This window comes from Prionailurus bengalensis, chromosome B3 (assembly GCF_016509475.1).
Source record: "Prionailurus bengalensis isolate Pbe53 chromosome B3, Fcat_Pben_1.1_paternal_pri, whole genome shotgun sequence".
In the NCBI taxonomy this organism is placed as follows: Eukaryota; Metazoa; Chordata; class Mammalia; order Carnivora; family Felidae; genus Prionailurus; species Prionailurus bengalensis.
In genome coordinates this window covers 29456527-29474384 of record NC_057355.1, presented here as the reverse complement: position 1 = coordinate 29474384, position 17858 = coordinate 29456527, and the positions used below count along the sequence as shown (strand labels likewise).

General features: G+C 44.3%; 1 protein-coding gene across 3 annotated transcripts in view; it reads left to right on the top strand.

Annotated features, from left to right (window-relative positions):
• SCAPER (S-phase cyclin A associated protein in the ER) overlaps window positions 1–17858 on the top strand; it is a 535605-nt gene that overhangs the window by 512030 nt on the left and 5717 nt on the right. For all 3 annotated transcript variants that reach the window (XM_043554938.1, XM_043554936.1, XM_043554937.1), the window contains exon 30: window positions 17452–17643. In XM_043554938.1, the coding sequence (XP_043410873.1) occupies window positions 17452–17643 (192 nt within the window). The remainder of the gene's footprint in view (window positions 1–17451; window positions 17644–17858) is intronic.

Sequence of the window (17858 nt, the reverse complement as noted above, 5' to 3'; positions counted from 1 at the left end):
TACAGCTGCAGAGCTGACTGACCCTGGGCAAGTCACTGCCCTCTGGGCTTCAGTTTCCTGTCTGTAAAAAAGGGTGATTTGAAGGGCCCCTCCTACTCTGATAGAGGATGGAGTGTGAAGTCATGGCCAGACCAACATAAAAAGATAGATTAAATCATTTTCATTTCTAAGTATAGTAATCACAAATATTCCACTCTAGCCACAGCTGGTCTCCTTGCTGTTCCACAGACACACCTCAAGCCTTTGTTCTAAGTGCTTTCTACTAGAATACTTACCCTCAGAAAGCAACATGGTTTGGAGAGGCTTCCAAACTTTTTCCTCAGATATCATGTTATCAGGCCTTCTCTGACCACAGTATCTAAAACAGTTACATAAGCCTCATGGTCACTGTTTCCCCTTTACCTTGCTTTATTTTCTTCACACACTTATTACTTCTCACCATGTATTTCTTTTGTCTGTCTCCGCACTCCCACCCCCACAGCATCCCACTAGAATGTAAGCACCTTGAGAGCAGAGTCTTGTCTCCAGTGCCTGCAGCGGTGCCTGGCACATAGCGATTACCTAATAAACGTTTGTTGATTGAATGACTGGGTGTTGAGATGATACATTTCTCCTTAGGCATAATACTGCACAAAAGGTTAAAATGATCTCAGATTTTGAAAGATACAACACTTCTATTTTACTGACCAAACCTCCTGAACTCACTTCTAGCTAAAAATTTAAGAGCCATTTCTTTGGCACTATGGGTTACTTATCTTCAAATCTGTTCTAAAAGAAATGGCTTTGTTTTGTTTTTGCTGGAGCCAGTAGTTTTGACATCCAAAGGAAACTGCGTGTTTAAAGGTTTGGCAAATATTGTGCTTGAGAACACAGTGGTGTGTGAGAGAAAAGCTTTGGGGGTGGATCACATCCTAGCCCCTCATTTCCATTGGGTGGTAAACAGAGGCAGGCTGTCGTGAAGGTCGCTTTCACTGACTATAGCAGAGAGACAACAAGTGCTAACTCACAGGGTTGTTTTGAAGAGTAAATGTCATCCTGATCACTCAGGTCTCAGATTTGACTCTCAGCTATGCCTGTGGGGTCTTTGCTCACCAACTTGGTGCCATTGTCATGACAAATCTACTCTGACTTATGATTTGGTTTTTAAAAAAGGTTTTTGGGGCGCCTGGGTGTCTCTGTTGGTTAAGCATCCGACTTCTGATTTCAGTTCAGGTCATGATCTCACTGTTTGTGAGTTCAAGCCCCAAGTTTGGCTCTGTGCTGACGGCATGGAGCCTTCTTGAGATATTCTCATTCTCTCTCTCTCTCTCTCTCTCTCTCTCTCTCTCTCTCCCTCTCTCTCTCTCTCTCCCCCTTCCTCCCTCCCTCCCTCTCTCTCTGCCCCTCTGCCACTTGCTCTCTATCTCTCTCTCTCAAAATCAAAATAAATTTAAAAAAATAAATTCTTCTTAAAAAAAAAAAATATTTTCAACAGTTATGGCCCACTCTAAGAAAGCACACTGCAGGAAAATCTATACTTAAAGACCCCAAACCACCATATCATTCAATTTAATAACATTTCCTAAGGGCCTCTTTAAATGTTTATCTTAAATCTCTTCACATGTAGTTCCTTTGAGAATATGTAGCTTTAGTGGGCCGTCAGATGCTGCACACCTTGTCAGAGAACCCGGTGTGTGAGAGCCCTGTCAGGGCAGCAGCCCATGGCTGTCCTCTGCTTCAAGGCATCACTAGTACATTTTTATAGCTTGTTGAGAGGATCATGGGCTCTGGAGCCTGGCAACCTAAGTTCTGATCCCAACTCTCCCACTTACCAGCTCTGTGATCCTGGACAGACCACTTACCTTTCTGGTGCCAGTTTCCTCACCTGTAAACTAGGGAAGCCATCAATAACATCACAGCCTTGTTGTGCAAATTAAATTAGGCCATGCACATGGTGATTAGCACATTCCCTGGGCTGGAACAGATGTTGACTGTGATGTTATTGAAGTGATCATTGTCTGCTTCCTGATTCCCTGCTCTTAGTGGGAGAAGCCCAGGAGTGTGCCCTCGGTAAGCCCTGACACAAGATATCAGCTTGGATAGGCCGTCTCTGCTGTCGGGGTGTGTTTCCCCACCCATGAAGAAGCTGCAGAAAGCTCTGCGTGTCCGCTGCCTACAGGGTTCCTCTGTGGACCCAAAAGAGGTAGATGCACCAGGGGTCCACTTGCAGATGCCTCTGGGCTGCCACTCCGTGCACTACTCTGGTGTAGCTGCCAAGGGGCAGTGACTGGGAGGGTCAGTCTGGCTCTATCCAGCTGCCAGTCCCCTTCCTAAGGTGCATGCCTCATGCAGCTGGACATACCTGGCAGGTGACAAACATATGCTTGTCTGGACAGCAGTGAAGGAGAATCTCCACTCACCACTTTGCATTGGAAAAGTAAGGATGAAGGAAGACCTCACACCCAGATCATTCTTTTTTGTACAGGCAACTGCTAAACTGAAAACACACCACAGAGATCACTCAGAGGTGCACTGAGATTGTGTTAGGAAAAGAAACTGGAAAATGGCTCACATGAATCACTGTGAACATTTAATGGGTCTTAATTGGAACCTTATCCTACTGTACTTAGAGCAGGGAGATGAAAGCAAAAGAAATCTGAGAGACCATTTATTTCACTCGAGAAAGCAGTAAACTGAAACTACAAAAAGATTTGACTACTATTATATTTTTATGATTAAATAAAATTGTCATAGACTGGTGCTGGTGAGCCCATAAATGCTCCATGGAATGCATCCATGCTCTCTGACTGCTGATAGGATGTGACCAGAAAATCTATCAGCCTGTGCTCTGCATTTATTAACCCTGCTGTTCTCACACCACCCAAGGTTTGACCCAAAGCTCTCCTCCCAGGAATGGTCCAAAGCCCACTTGGAGTATTTGTGTTTTAAGGCATCATTAAATGCATTACCCACCCACCTCCCTACCCACCCCCCCCCCACACACACACACACACATCCTGTTGGTCTGTGATGGACATAATCTTTCCAGTATTATGTGTGTCTGTGAGCGTGTGTGTAATTATAAGTTCTCTTTTCTTAAAGAAGTGACTTTAGAAAATCAGAATAGCTACGTTGAGAATTTGTGGGCAACATGTTTTGTATGATGATTCTTTTATTCATTCTTAAGAAAAACAATAAGCTTTTTTTAAACCACATTTAAATGTAATATCTGTGTGAGTATAGGCAGCATAAGGCGCTTATGTATATGAATGCTCATAGCACAGGATTATATTATTTCTGCAAGTTCACGGGCCTTTAGAGACCATTTAGTCCAACTCCCCTCATTGCCAAAGAGGAGTAGGACTTGAGCTCAAAATCACTGGAATCAAGCCTTCTGACATATTATCTAAGGCTTTCCGCGACTAGCCTTCCCACTCACTCCCCCTTTCCCCACTCTATGGTAGATGGCACACAGGTAATGCAAGTAAACAAAAAACCCAAAATAAAATAGTCCCTCGAATGTAGGATGATGAGTTTGTGTCATTTACAAGGTCTGTGCTCTTTAGACAAGGTTCTTTCTCAAACATAAATTAAAATTAAAATCTGGGTATAGTCCCTGACAGATTATACAATCCGTGACTTTAAGGGTGAGCCAAGTGTTTGAGATAATCTAGCCCAAACTTCTTGTGCTGCAAATGTGTTTGAAGGGAATTTAGAACATGCCTTATTTGAAAGGTAACTCTTCTCACAGAATAGACAACATAAAAGAAGGAAAAAGAAGCTCTAACACAGAACAGAATGCTGGAGGTGACTTATTCTTGGGGAAATGCCAGTACTGTGAGCTTTGTGTCCATATGAGCATTCATCACTCATTCCTTCTCTCATATATCCACTTTTGCTAAATGCCCAGCCTCCATCAAATCACGTGCTGGGAGACGCGGAAATGAATACAATCTAGACCTTGTCCTGTGGAACCCACAGCCTAGGAGCAGTGCTGTCAGTGCAGAGACTCAATCCTTCCTTCAGCAAACACTTAACCAGTACCTGCAGTGGTCCAGGCACTGTTCCAGACACCCAGGATCCAGTGGGAAACAACATAGACAAAGCCCCTGCCCTCAAGTTGCTGACATTCTGGGAGGGAAGGGAAGGGAAGACCATAAACAAATGTGGATCTATGCTAGAGGTTCCTCTTAGAGGTCGTTCATGGTGGAGGTGGCGCTTTGGCTGATACCTGAAAGTAGAACAGGGGTGCCTGGGTGGCTCAGTCAGTCGAGCATCCTCCTTCAGCTCAGGTCATGATCTCACAGTTCGTGGGTTTGAGCCCCATGTCAGGCTCTGTGCAGACAAGCTCGGAGCCTGGAACCTGCTTTGGATTCTGTGTCTCCCTCTCTCTCTGCCCTTTCCTGATCATGCTCTGTCTCTCTTGCTCTTGAAAATAAAATTTAAAAATTAAAAAAAAAAGTAGAACAGATAATTTACTGGGCAGCAAGGTAAGAAAGACCTTCAAGGCATAGGAAAGACCATAAGCAGAGGTACAGGGATGTAAAATAGCCTGGCAGGTTCAGGGAACAGCAAGCTGCTCATTCTGACCAGAGCTTAGGAGGCAGGGGAAGGAATAAGAGCTAAGAGTAAACAAGCAGGCCAGGCCCAGGTCTTGAAGGGACGTTATGTGCTAGATCAGGAACTTGGGAATTTTCACCTCTAGGAAATAATGAGAAGCCCCTAAATATTACTAGCAGGAGATATGTTCAAAGTATGTCTCAAAGTCACTTCAGTATGTGGAAAATAGGAAGGTAGGCATTAAGAACTTTCCTACTGGAGCCCAAGAATTGAACAGAGGCCCCTGGTTCTGAAGCATCATTCTAACCTATAGGAGCACAATGATGTTTGAGGAAGCAGTCTGCCCAGACGCCTCTTTTGCATCCCTTTGCTGGTGGTAACCTATTTCCCTAAGGAAGCAGAGAACAAACAAGGCACTCACTTGCTTCTCACTCAGTTTCCCTGGAGGGACACAGTAGGACAGCCACTCACCCCTTACTACATGAGGAGACCCTTGTTTCTGGAGGATCACCTGCTCTCCAAAGCTTGTGAGAGGCCACACCCCCAACTACTGGCTTTAGTTAGTCCTCCTGACCCTGGCTGCTTTCCTCCCTTTTTCCCTTCTTCCCTCTCTCTCCTTCCTCCTTGACACTGTGCTGGAGCTTGACAGCAATGAATCCCTGGGACCACCAGGAAAGAAGGCTAGTGCTTAAAGGGCCTACCTCCCACACAGTCTGCCAAGATCTCCGCATTTAATCTCAGCCTAGAAATCTATTTTATGGCAGAAGCAAGTTTGGGAGGAGAGAGAAACTTATGTGCAGTGCTAACCAAGGGATTCTATGTGTTTCTCTGCTCGGAATTTGATTTGCTTATGTATGTGGACAGACTCTCCAAATTTTTCTCCCATGTTATTTAAATAAAGCCACTTCTACACCCTCCCTACTCTACCCGCAAGGCATCAGATGAGAGAAATAAGGTGTGTGTGTTGGGGGCATGCCATTTTCTTTATATGATTCATAGAGGTCACTGGCTTCAAGGCCCCTCCTGTCCTGTTGTTTCTGTCCTGGGCCTGGGCTTTGGGTCTGATAAGACTGGTCAAGAGTGATGTGGACAGAGAGGCTTGGCCTGGCCACCGTTGCTGCTGCCTCTTCACCCCAGCATTGTAGCAGGACCAGTTTTATGGAGAGGAATGTAACAACTCCTTTGTTTTGGTCCTGCTAGAAAAAATAGTCTTTGTTCCGATGATTTACAGATTCTCTCTGCTGTCTCTTTTAATGAATTTAGATGTCTAGACACCTATTTTTGCCCCTCTGTTGAGGATATCTTGTCTCTCTGACAAGAAAATGAGAAAAGCAAAACAAGAATTCTTAGGCATTAAGAATTTGCCTCAGTGAGATTTAACTGTTTGTACACACATCTGTGCTACTTTATACTCCACTCACCCTACCACACTGACACAACTGGTTGGACCTTAGGTTTAACAGACCAGCTCACAACACTTGCTGAAAGAGGCTGCCCCTGACCCACCCCGCCCCTGCTGTCTGTACTGTTGTGCTAAGAGGCTGGTGAATTCCATAGGGTGCTGGCCAAAATACCCAGTCGGCTATTCTTGCATATCCAAAAATGGTGTCCCCTAAGGACCTTGAAGGCCCTGGCCTGAGTAGGCCCAAGGCCCTGATAGGGTAGGTATAGGCCCCCTGGAGCTGGGTTTAGGAACCAAAGCTCATTCATTCATTCCCCTAATACTTACTAAGCACCTGTTGTTCACCATGCACTGTGCTAGGCACCATGCCAGATATTAGGAATATAGCAGTAAATAAAAGGGACATAGCCCCTGTCCCTACAGAGTTTAAAGCCTTAAGACTGTTGAAAACTGGGGATTCACATCTGTCTTTCTTTGCCTAAACAGGTGTTCATATGTGTGGAGCCAGGCAGGGCTATGTGCGTGGTTCTGTCTTTTGGTCCATGGCAGACATAGGGCTGGGGTCCTGAGGACAAAAGTATTTAGAAACTTGCCAGCGGGCATTCTGAGAAAAAAAAAATGCAGAGCTTTCTAAAACCACTGATGAAATTCCTCCTAAATAAGGGGGAAATTCAGGATCACTCTTAGATCTTAGCAAAATCAGCAGGATTCAGAGGATAAGTAGGTAAAACTGAACTTGACCATTTTCTGTTTTGTTTCCTTGAAGATACATGATTTCTAGAGAGCTGAAAATTTTATGATAATACACCATGGTTGTATCTATGATTGACAGGTAGACACACCCATACATACTTGCCTACTTAGGCAAGAAACTGCTACAGAACCTTTTTCTAGCTTATTGTTGTTATTTAGTATCATAGTTATGGTATTGTCAGGGAATGAGCTGTTCCCATATAAGTGAACTTTGCAGATGACCAAAGTTACCTTTAAAACATGATATGTATTTAACGTGAACTATTTGTGATCGTATTTTAAATATTATAGTTTCCTGGGGCACCTGGTGGCTCAGTCGGTTAAGTGTCCAACTTGAGCTCAGGTCATGATCTCACAGTTCATGAGTTCAAGCCCCACATCAGGCTCTGCACTGACAGCTCAGAATCCAGAACCTGCTTTGGATTCTGTATCTCCCTCTCTCTCTGCCCCTCCCCAGCTTGCACTCTGTTCTTGTCTCTCTCTCTCAAAAATAAACATTAAAAAATGTTTTAGACAAGGGGCACCTGCGTGGCTCAGTCGGTTGAGCGTCCGACTTCGGCTCAGGTCATGATCTCACGGCTCATGAGTTCAAGCCCCACGTCAGGCTCTGTGCTAAGCTAACAGCTCAGAGCCTGGAGCCTGCTTCCGATTCTGTGTCTCCCTCTGTCTCTGCCCTAACCCACTCGCATTCTGTCTCTGTCTCTCTCAAAAATAAATAAACATTAAAAAAATTTTTTTTAATTTTTTTAGACAATGTTAGTTTCCTTCCTTCTTAAACTTAAATTATACTTAATACGTTATATGTTTTCTTAAAATAAATATCTACTATAGTGTTAGGCACATGAGGATTACCATGTGTGTGGAAGCAAATATTTAAAGTGTAGAGTACTAAGTAAAGGTAATGGGTGATAATTAATAAGATACTTTACTACCATATGGTAATGTTCTCAAAACCAACTGAAAAGAGTAGGGATATTTAGTCTTCTACTGAGTGGTTCTAGGCAACTTTTTGAAATTTCATTTCTGCTCAAAATAATTTCAATTCCCACCTCTTCACTTATTAGTGTCAGCTGATGCTTCTTCCTGTTGTCAGTGTACCTAACTCCAGAAGTCTCCTAATTTGCTGACTCCAACTATCCTAGGCCAGAAAACCACTTTTATTAGACTTGCTTCTGAAACGTGAATTGGTAGACTGAACTGGAGCTTATAGAACTTTCTTGTGAGTGATTGACATGGATTTCGTGGAAAGACCGGGCACTCTTGAAGGCAGGGATGTCTGACTTGTCACTACCCCATTCCAGGTGCCTTGTACCGCACTTGGCCAGAGTAGATGCTCAGTAAACATTTGATGAATAGACTAATTTGTCTGCTCAGAGGCCTGCTTGCTCACTTCCTGGTTCTGGGCTGAATTCCAGGTAGTCACAGTTGCAGGAAAGGGGCCCTCTGGGTGAGGTGAGGCCAGCTATTTTCCATTTGTACAACAGGATGGACTCTCCACAGGCCTTCCTAGCCACTCTCCTTGGATCCTGTAAAATACACACAGCAGTTATCCTTTTACAGATGTGAAATCTACACACTCTCCCTAGGCCCACTGCGTTTCTAGACCAGACTTATGACTACTCAGTACCCCACCTCCACTTTCCTCTTTTTCTGTTTTAAATTTAAGTGTTGGGAAAGACCGTTCAGCTTATACCAAGGATTAACATTGTAAGTATATTATACACGATAGCATTTGTTTCAAAAGTATAAGACCAGCTTTGCAGGCACTCAAAACTCAGAAGACAGCCGGCTGCAAGGCCGTCACAAGCCAGTGCTCGCTGTACGGCCACACGTCCCAGCAGTCCGCTCCCGAGAGTCTGGCTCTCCCGCCAACCCTCCTCTCTTTCAGATTCTTATGTCTGATGATTTGAGGCAAACCCTTGGCACCACCCAGCACTGTCAGGAACTGGCTATTCGATACCTTGCCAAGCAGAATATAGGTTTTTGAAGAAAGGTCTTTTGTGTTGGTTTAATCTGTGTATGTTGGTTGGTTTAGTCTGTGCAGAATGGCAATGTGTCATCCTCATCTTCATGTGGGCTGGCAGAGGTGTGCAAGAAGCTGGCTGGCAGCCAGCCGTGGGAATGAACTCAGGCCCGGCGACAGAAAGCCTCTGTACCCAGGAAGGGATGGACTCAGTCTGATAGCCCTGGGTGGGTCTGGGAGGTGAGAAGCCAGGACTCAGTCATAGGAGTTTTCCATTCCCAGCTCCACCAATGACTGGCTGGGGGACCTGGGGCAAGTCTCTTGAACTTTCTGAATGTTGGATTTCTTTTTATAAAAGATTATCATCATCCCTGTCTGCCCACTTTCAGAGAGCGTTTAGAGACTCAGATGATGTAGGTAGAGGGGCTTTATAAACTACTGAGCACTGTCTCTGCCGGTGACCAGCTTTATGTTGTGGTGGGTATTGTGAGGTTCTAGCAATGCAGTGTCCTACAAGACTTTGGATTTCTTCACACCAAATGAGACACCACTCAATACTCACAAAGGGAGGATCTTTTCCAGACCCGTCCTTACAACCAGGCTAAGGAGCCCTGAATTGGTGCTTAGGACCCTGAGGTCCCCAAGCCTAACTTCCTTCTAGGGTAGAAGACAAACAAAGTTCATTATTTAGGGGTGTCTTGATAGGCAGTTGGGGCTGCAATAACAAAGTACCATAGACTGAGTGGCTTATAAACAAGACAAATTTGTTTCTCAGAGTTCTGAAGTCTGCGAGTGTAAAATCAGGATGCCAGTCTGCCTGGGTTCTGGGGAGGGCACCCTCCCAGGTTGCAGACTGACAGCTTCTTGTATTCTCACATGGCAGAAAGAGCCCTGAGGGCTCCCTGAGGGCTCATTTATAAGGCACTAATCCCATTCATCAGATCTCTGTCCTCATCCTAATCACCTCCCAAGGGCCCCACCTCCTGATGCCATCACATTGGGAGTTAGGGTTTCAATGTATGAATGGAGGAAGGACACAAACCTTTATTCTGTGAGAAGGAACTAGATATGCAGATGTAAGGCAACATGATGTGAAGATCATTGCAACCTCCAAGTTAGAAAATGGCATCTGTATCTAATAAGAGATGTGGTATGATTCTTCCCCAAGGCAAGTCACAGATGAATTTGTGAAGTAGGAAGCCTCTGACATTTTGATTAATTCTTTCCGTAATTCTTATGTGCCCAGCACTTGCCCAGCACTCCGGGAGCGCAATGGAGCACTAGATAGTAAAAGACACAGTTTCTGCCCTTTGGGAACCCGGAATTAAGCTACACAACTCCGATTGTGATAGCTGCTGCCACGTCTTCGGGGTTGAAAAGAAAAGGCCGTCTCTGGCTGTGCTGCCTGGGCAGACTTCCTGGGCTTAAGGATTTCCTTAAGTGCTTCGAGGGAAGCTCATCCTGGATCTGAATCAGGAACCCACAACACAAGCCTATTAGCTTTAGCCCTTCCTGTTCTGCTTTTAGATTGATGAGTCTAGCACAACAGCCTCAAGACACACACGCAGTAAGCTAAGCCTCTTTTTCTCTGTACCACTTACCAGTGTTTCTTGGACTGTGCTTATGCTGGGATTTTCTTTTCAGAGCTGTCAAAATGCACTTCCTACCCCACCACCACAAGATCCTGGCTGGCATCCCCAGCTCTGTTTGCATATCTCTCTCCTGTGCAAGCAGGGCCAGGGAGGGGCCTCAGAAATGGCTTCCTTGGGTAGCATGAAGCTTATTGGTGAGTCCCAGCCAGAATGCAGGGCCTGCTGCTGTCCGACCCCCATTCTGATGAGGGTGGGATGATGGAAAGCATTCATTAGGCCTCATGCCGGGAGGGGACTTCTGGTCCTACTAGTATATGGAAGGCAGATCCAACAGGAGAAGACTTGGAGCAGCAGAACTGGTGAACTAACCAAACACTCATTAACAATGTTTTTCACATTGTGATCACAGACTCTGTCTCATTTGCTCCTCACCTAAACCCTGAAGGCTGCCATCTATCTCTTTTTTTCTTTTCTTTTATTCCAGTGTAGTTAGCATAGAGTGTTATATTAGTTTCAGATGTACAATATAGCAATTCAACATTCTATACTCTGTGCTCATCATAAGTGTACTCCCCACCACCTGTTTCACCCATCCCCCCACCCATTTCCCTGCTGGTAACCATCACTTTGTTCTCTATAGTTAAGAGTATGTTTTTGGGGGGCGCCGGGTGGTTCAGTCAGTTAAGCGTCTGACTTCGGCTCAGGTCATGATCTCACAGTTCGTAGGTTCGAGCCCCATGTCAGGCTCTGTGCTGACAGCCTGGAGCCTGTTTCGGATTCCGTGTCTCCCTCTCTCTCTCTGCCCCTCCCCTGTTCATGCTCTGTTTCTGTCTCAAGAATAAATAAACCTTTAAAAAGAAAAAAGAGTATGTTTTTGGTTTGTCTTTTTTTTTTTCTTTGTTCATTTGTTTTCTTTCTTAAATTCCATGAATGAGTGTAATCATATGGTATTTGTCTTTCTCTGACTTCTTTCACTTAGCATAATATACTCTAGCTCCATCCACATTGTTGCAAACAGCAAGATGGCTGAGTAATATTCCATCACATATGTATGCCTCTTCTTTATCTATTTATCTATCAAAGGACACTTGGGTTGCTTCCATAATTTGACTATTGTAAATAATGCTGCAGTAAACATAGGGGTGCATGCATCTTTTCGAATTAGTGTTTTTATATTCTTTAGGTAAATACCCACTCGTGGAATTACTGGATCATATGGTAATTCTGTTTTTAATTTTTTGAGGAACCTCCATGCTGTTTGCCAGAGTGGCCTCACCAGTTTGCATTCCCACCAGCAGTGCAAGAGGGTTCCCCTTTCTCCACATCCTCTCCAAACTTGTTTCTTGTGATTTGGTTTATGTGTGTGTGTGTGTGTGTGTGTGTGTGTGTGTGTGTGTGTTGTTTTTATTTTAAAGGGAGCATGCATGAGCAGGGGAGGGGGTAGAAGGAGAAAGAGAATCTTAAGCAGGCTCCACACTCAGCACAGAGCCCAGTGCAGGGCTCTATCCAATGACCCTAGGATCATGAGCCAAAACCAAGAGTCAGAAGTTTAACCAACTGAGCTACCCAAGCGCCCCTCTTATGTTTTTTATTTCAGCCATTCTGACAGGTGTGAGGTTCTATCTCACTGTGGGTTTGATTTGCATTTCCCTGATGTTGTGTGATGATGAGCATCTTTTCATTGTCTGTTGGCCATCTGGATGCCTTCTTTGAGGATATATCTGTTCATGTCTTCTTCCCATTTTTTAATTCAGTTATTTGTTTTTTGGGTATTTGTATAAGTTCTTTATACATTTTGGATACTAAACCCTTATATCATTTACAAATATCTTCTCCCACTCAGTAGGTTGTCTTATAGTTTTGTTGATTGTTTCCTTTGCTGTGCAGAATTATCTATCCCTATTTTATGGAAAGGACCCTGAGGCTCAAATTAGTTAGCTAACCAGAGCCAGAATTAGAGCCCAGGACTACCTAATAGCAAGCATCCTTGAGCCTGTAGATTTGTGGCTTATGGCCACTGAGAGACAAATGACCCATCTGAAATATACATGGTTAGAGAGGGCAGTCTTTCTAGTGAAACATTATTCTGACCAGGGGCAATGAGAAATCAGAGCTGTGCTATAGACTGAGTCATATCCCCCCAAAATTCATATTTCGTATCCTAACCCTCAGTGTGACTGTACTTGGAGATTGGGCTGTTAGAAACTACTTATGATTAAATGAACTCATAAGGGTGGGGTCTTAATGAGATAGGATTGGTGGCCTTATAAGACTAGGAAGACAGATCTCTCCTTCCATGCATACTCGCCAAAGAAAGGACAGATGGAGGTGTCAGTCTGCAAACCAGGAAGAGAGCTTTCATCAACCCTGCTGACACCCTGATCTTAGACTTTCAGGCTCTAGAATTGCGAGAAAATAAATTTCTCTTGTTTCAACCACCCAGTTAGGACAGCCTGAACAGAGTAAAAACAGGCTGGTATTCAATCTGGGAGCTTCTCACCACCTAAAATTCTTCCACCAATCCAGCCCTGAAAGTCCAACCCACCTTCTCAGTGTAGCCTTCCGCATTTACCTAAGAAGTAATCTCTTCCTCCCATGGGGCCCCCTAATACTTTATCCTTGACTGTCTGATGACCCAGTCTCCTTTGTATCAATTGTCATTGGTGTACATACCTCATCTCCCTGAGAGCTAAAGCATGGATTTTCTCCGTGTTCCTATAGCACCTGGCACAGGAGGCACTCGGTAAGTGTCCAGTGAATTTAGAGCTCTTTCTTGGCGTGCTCTCTCTCTCTCTCTCTCTCTCTCTCTCTCTCTCACACACACACACACACACAAACACACACACACACAGTGAACCAAGTTATAATTCACCTATATTTACTACTTTGTAGAAAGCACAAGGGGGCCAGGGGTCAGCAGATGAAAGAATCAGTCCATTTGTCTGCTCCAGATTCTTTGTAAAAAAAAAAAAAAAAAATTTTTTTTGGTTGGGGGTAGGTGCACCTGGGTATCTCAGTCAGTTAAGCATCCAGCTCTTGATTTTGGCTCAGGTCATGATCTCACCGGTTTGTGGGTTCAAGCCCCACATCAGGCTCTGCACTGACAGTGCAAAGCCTGCTTGGGATTCTTTCTCTCTCCCTCTCTCTTAATACTAGCATTCAGATTCTCCTGACCTTCCACTAGGTTATAGCACACATTGGCAGCATGTAACTTTCTTTCTTTTAAAGCCCCTTCTTCCCACAGCTGTCAGTAGTTCCAAAAAGAAGAGGGAATAGGGGTCCCTCACCTCCCCAAGCCCCCCCCCCAATCCCTTGTCAATGATAGTTAAGAAAAAGGTGGTGAATACCAAGCATTGGATAAAAGATGCCCTTCTTCATTGACTCTGGAATTATGCCCACTGGCCTCTGCTGAAGAGAAGGGGCCTGTGCTGCCCATGGTCCTCTCTCCAGAGAATGATTAAGAATGGATCCAAGAAGGCTTTGAAGTACTCTCCCTTATGTTCTAGTATAGTCAAATAGTTTCTGTATGATTTATCTTAAATTCAAAATGTAGGAAGCTGGGGGTGCCTGGGTGGCTCAGTCGGTTAAGATCTGATTCTTAATTTCGGGTCAGATCATGATCTCACAGTTTATGGGAATCAAGCCCCGCTTCAGGCTCTGTGCTGACAGTGCAGAGACTGCTTGGCATCCTCTCTCTCTCCCTCCCTCTCTCTCCCCCTCCCCCACTCACACTCTCTCTCAAAATAAATAATTTAAAAAACATCAAAACATAGGAATCTAATTTTGAGTGAGAAGGAATGTATTTAAAGATCCAACACCCGTGGTCATGTTCTCATTCTTTATTTGGGTACTGGCAACACAGGTATATTCACTTTGTAAAAATTGAGCTATTCACTTTACAGGTGTGTGAGTGTGTGTGTGTGTGTGTGTGTGTGTGTGTGTGTGTGTGTTATACTTCACTGAAAAGTTCACTTTTCTAAAAAATTCTCCACCTTGAAAACTAGGAAAATTGAACAATTTTCCCAGGGTCACACAGCTAGTGAATGCCTGGAGTAAAGGCAAGAACTCAGATCTCCTAGCTCTTTAGTTAGTACCTATTTTAAAAGTGCACCTAAGAGTAAGTGGAAAGTTCAATTTCAGTTTCTTTTAATCTGAATGTTGCTAGAAATTCCCTTGGTTTTCTTAGAGCCCTGCTCTGCATCTCAAAGTTGACATATTTGAGGTACGCCTGGGTAGCTCATTTGGCTGAGCATCCTACTTCAGCTCAGGTCATGGTCTCATGGTTCATGGGTTTGAGCCCTGCTTCAACAGCTGACAGCTCAGAGCCTGGAGCCTACTTTGGATTCTGTGTCTCCCTGTCTCTCTGCCCCTCCCCTGCTCATTCTCTCTCTCTCTCTCTCTCTCTCTCTCTCTCTCTCTCTCTTTCTCTCTCTCTCTTACTCAAAAATAAATTAATGTAAAAAAAATTTTTTTTAAGTTAACATATTTGAAAGAGGGTTTTCTCATTATTATGGAGCCATACCAGCTCCCTACATGCTGTCTAACTGGTGGCTGTGGCCACCAGTGAAATTTACAGCCAAGCCACTCCTTTCTCCTGGTGCATGGGTCTGGAAAGGGGCTCCGTGGGAAGCCTTATATGTTTGTGTTGGCCTGTGTGCCCTGAAAGGGCAGGTGGCCTGGCCAGGCTCAGAGTGGTACTCACCTGAGACCTTATCAGCAGCCCTTTGTCTGGGCAAAGGTGACAGACCAGCAGTTATTGATTTAGTTACAGCTCCATCAGGAGGGCATAGAGAGAGAAAACATCATTATAAATCTGAGATTTTCTTTAGCTATTTCCATTTCATTCATTCAGCAAGACTTTCATGTTCCATGATGACTCTGTCGACTTTAGAAAGCTTGAGCAGTTCATGGGGACGTTTGACCACCCTAAGGCCTAGGAGTCAGTGACTGGATGAGATAAAATTGAGCCTTGCCCTCATCCCCCAATCTGTCAAAAGCCTTTCAGTCAACTCTCTCCTGGTGCCCAAGGCTCTGAGTGTCAAGGTCATGATGCATCCCAGCCTTGCTTCCCTGCCCATGTGGGAAGTGCTTGGCCTAATTCAGCTGACCATTCAGCAGTGCTCATTGACATCGGAAACGCCACCCCTCCGTACCAAAAGCCCACCTGAATTACCCAGAAGTGGTCTCACCCACCAAGTCTCAGTGCTATAGGTTGGCCCCCTCCTGGACTTCCTAATCCTGTCTCCCCACAATGTCTGAAATGTGGTCCAAGGGACAGTGCCGACGAGATGTCCCACTCTGGCTCACAGCCAAGCCGGGGGGTGTGGCTTTTACCACCCTGGGTGGACCCCTTCCCTATAACCTGAATAAGTTCTATCATGGGTCCTGTGGGTAGAACACCCTGCCCAAGGTAACCAGACCTCCTACATCCATTTGTGTCTTCCCGTAGTCCAGGGACTTAAAAGTAGTGGCCTCTGGCAGGTCATTCACTACACTGCTGGTGACCTCTGTAAACTCACTTCTTCAACAGGCAACCGATAGTCAGCTCTGTTCCTCGAGGGGACTGACAGGCCCCCCAAGGGGCTTGCTTTCACTCCAGTGAGGGTCAGGAGTCCAGATGGAGTAAGTTCTGGTTAAGTTTGCATGTTCTGTGCTCCTTTTACCAGGAACCAGGAGCTGTCGTCTTTGAGTTAACATTGTGCCTGTGCCAGCCAGACTGGCCAATTTAATATCTTTTCAATTAGTGAATCTTCCAATAATAGCATTTTAACAATGAAGTTCCAAAGAAAATCTTCTTCTTCATTTTTGTCCAAAGGGGGAAAAGAAACGTGTAATAATGGTATTATAAATTCTAAAGTGGTGATCATTTGGCTGTGCTACAAAATTTGTTGCTAATAATTAAAACAAAGATTTAAGTAAATGCTTTATCAATAAAATAGATGATAGTACATATTTTTCTCAGCCGGTGTCAGGAAAGGCAGCACACAGCCATGTGCTGAATTGTCACACTGAGTCTTTAAAATTCCTGCTGGATTTGAAGGTATTAACAAGTCCCTATCAACATTCTCTAAGGGTTTTTGATGTCATTTTAGCTATTGAACTAAAATATGTGAACTATTACCTTGTTGATTTTGTCCTTAAACCAAACTGCATTATCATCTGAGAGTATGTTCTTAAAGTATTGTTAAAAGTACTTTGAAAACTTGTAAATCCCTGTAATTTATGTTTCTCCTGCCTCTGCTGTTTCATTCTGTCCTTCTGGTTTTAATTTGAATGCAGTCCTGTCTGGGTGTGTACCTGTAAAATTATGTTTTTCCAAGTACAATTTACAGTCCTGACCTTAGATTCTTACAGTGTCCCCAGCGTTCTCTGAGCTTCCTCTTATACCAAGAAGTGGGCTTCGGGTCCTTCAGTTCTTTCATATTAGAACCATCTAATCAAGGTTACTTGAAACAGATCTGATTTTGACATTTCTTAGTTTATCATGTAGGCCCAGGGAGTAAATTAGGAGGGCTTCCCTGCAAGCCCATTAATTACATTGCCCCATTCCTTAAAACATATACACTTGTAAACCTAGACTGCCTCAAGACAAGAGTCTCATTTATCTAAACAGTTCTCCTTTTAGACTCAATGGCACTGATGGAAACACAGATAAGGAGTGTGGATCAGAGGAAGGATCTTTTGGAGCCTGTGCTTGCTGAAACTGTTCCTACTCCCCTTACAATCCCCTTTTCTTTCCAAGGACCTGTCTGCATATACAGAACAGTCAGTATATCCCCGGAGCTTGGTTAGGGGAAGACCGCAGCAGGCAGTGCAGTGGGAGAGGGCATCTTTCTTCTGAGGGGGCTCTTTGCAGGTTTCAAGGAATAGGACTTCTCTGTTTTAAGGGGAGGATGGAGGGCGGGCGCTTTGTTAAAGCAGAGTCTGTATGTTGAATCCTCTCCTGCCTGGCAGCCGAGCCCTTCATCGTGGACTAGAAATGGCCGCAGAACTTTTGGAATCGTTTCCTTAAGTTGGGAAATGAGATTTCTTTACTTTCTGTTCCTTTAAGAACAGATATCACTTAGGAGTCTTTTTTTTTTTTTCTCCTTACACTCCTCCAGTGTGTTCTCCATGGTTCTTACAGACACTGTTGGGAGTGGAGGAGAAAGGGGCAGGCAGAGCTTTTTGGCCGTTGACCTAGGTTTCCTCTTCTGTTTCAGGTCATCGTACAGTCTGGCCGCCACCCCACGGTGCTGCAGAAACTCTGCCAGTTGCCCTTCCAGTACTTCAGTGACCCACGACTGATCAAAGTGCTGTTCCCCTCACTTATCGCTGCTTGTTACAACAACCGTCAGAACAAGATCATTCTGGAGCAGGAGATGAGCTGTGTTTTACTGGCCACATTCATTCAGGTACCTTCTGTGTTATGCCTGATTCTCTGACTTTGAGTGGAAGCTAATGCAATTGCAAAGTTAAAGTGAACCAGCTGTTTATTCTTGCCATCCTCAATGTCTTTAAAATTTTTCGCATTTTTATGTGCTTGAAAATTAATTTCTAAAATATTAGGATAGTAAAACTAGGGTTGAATGGTGTAAACTTCAACGTGGAGGACTTCAAGAAAAGGATA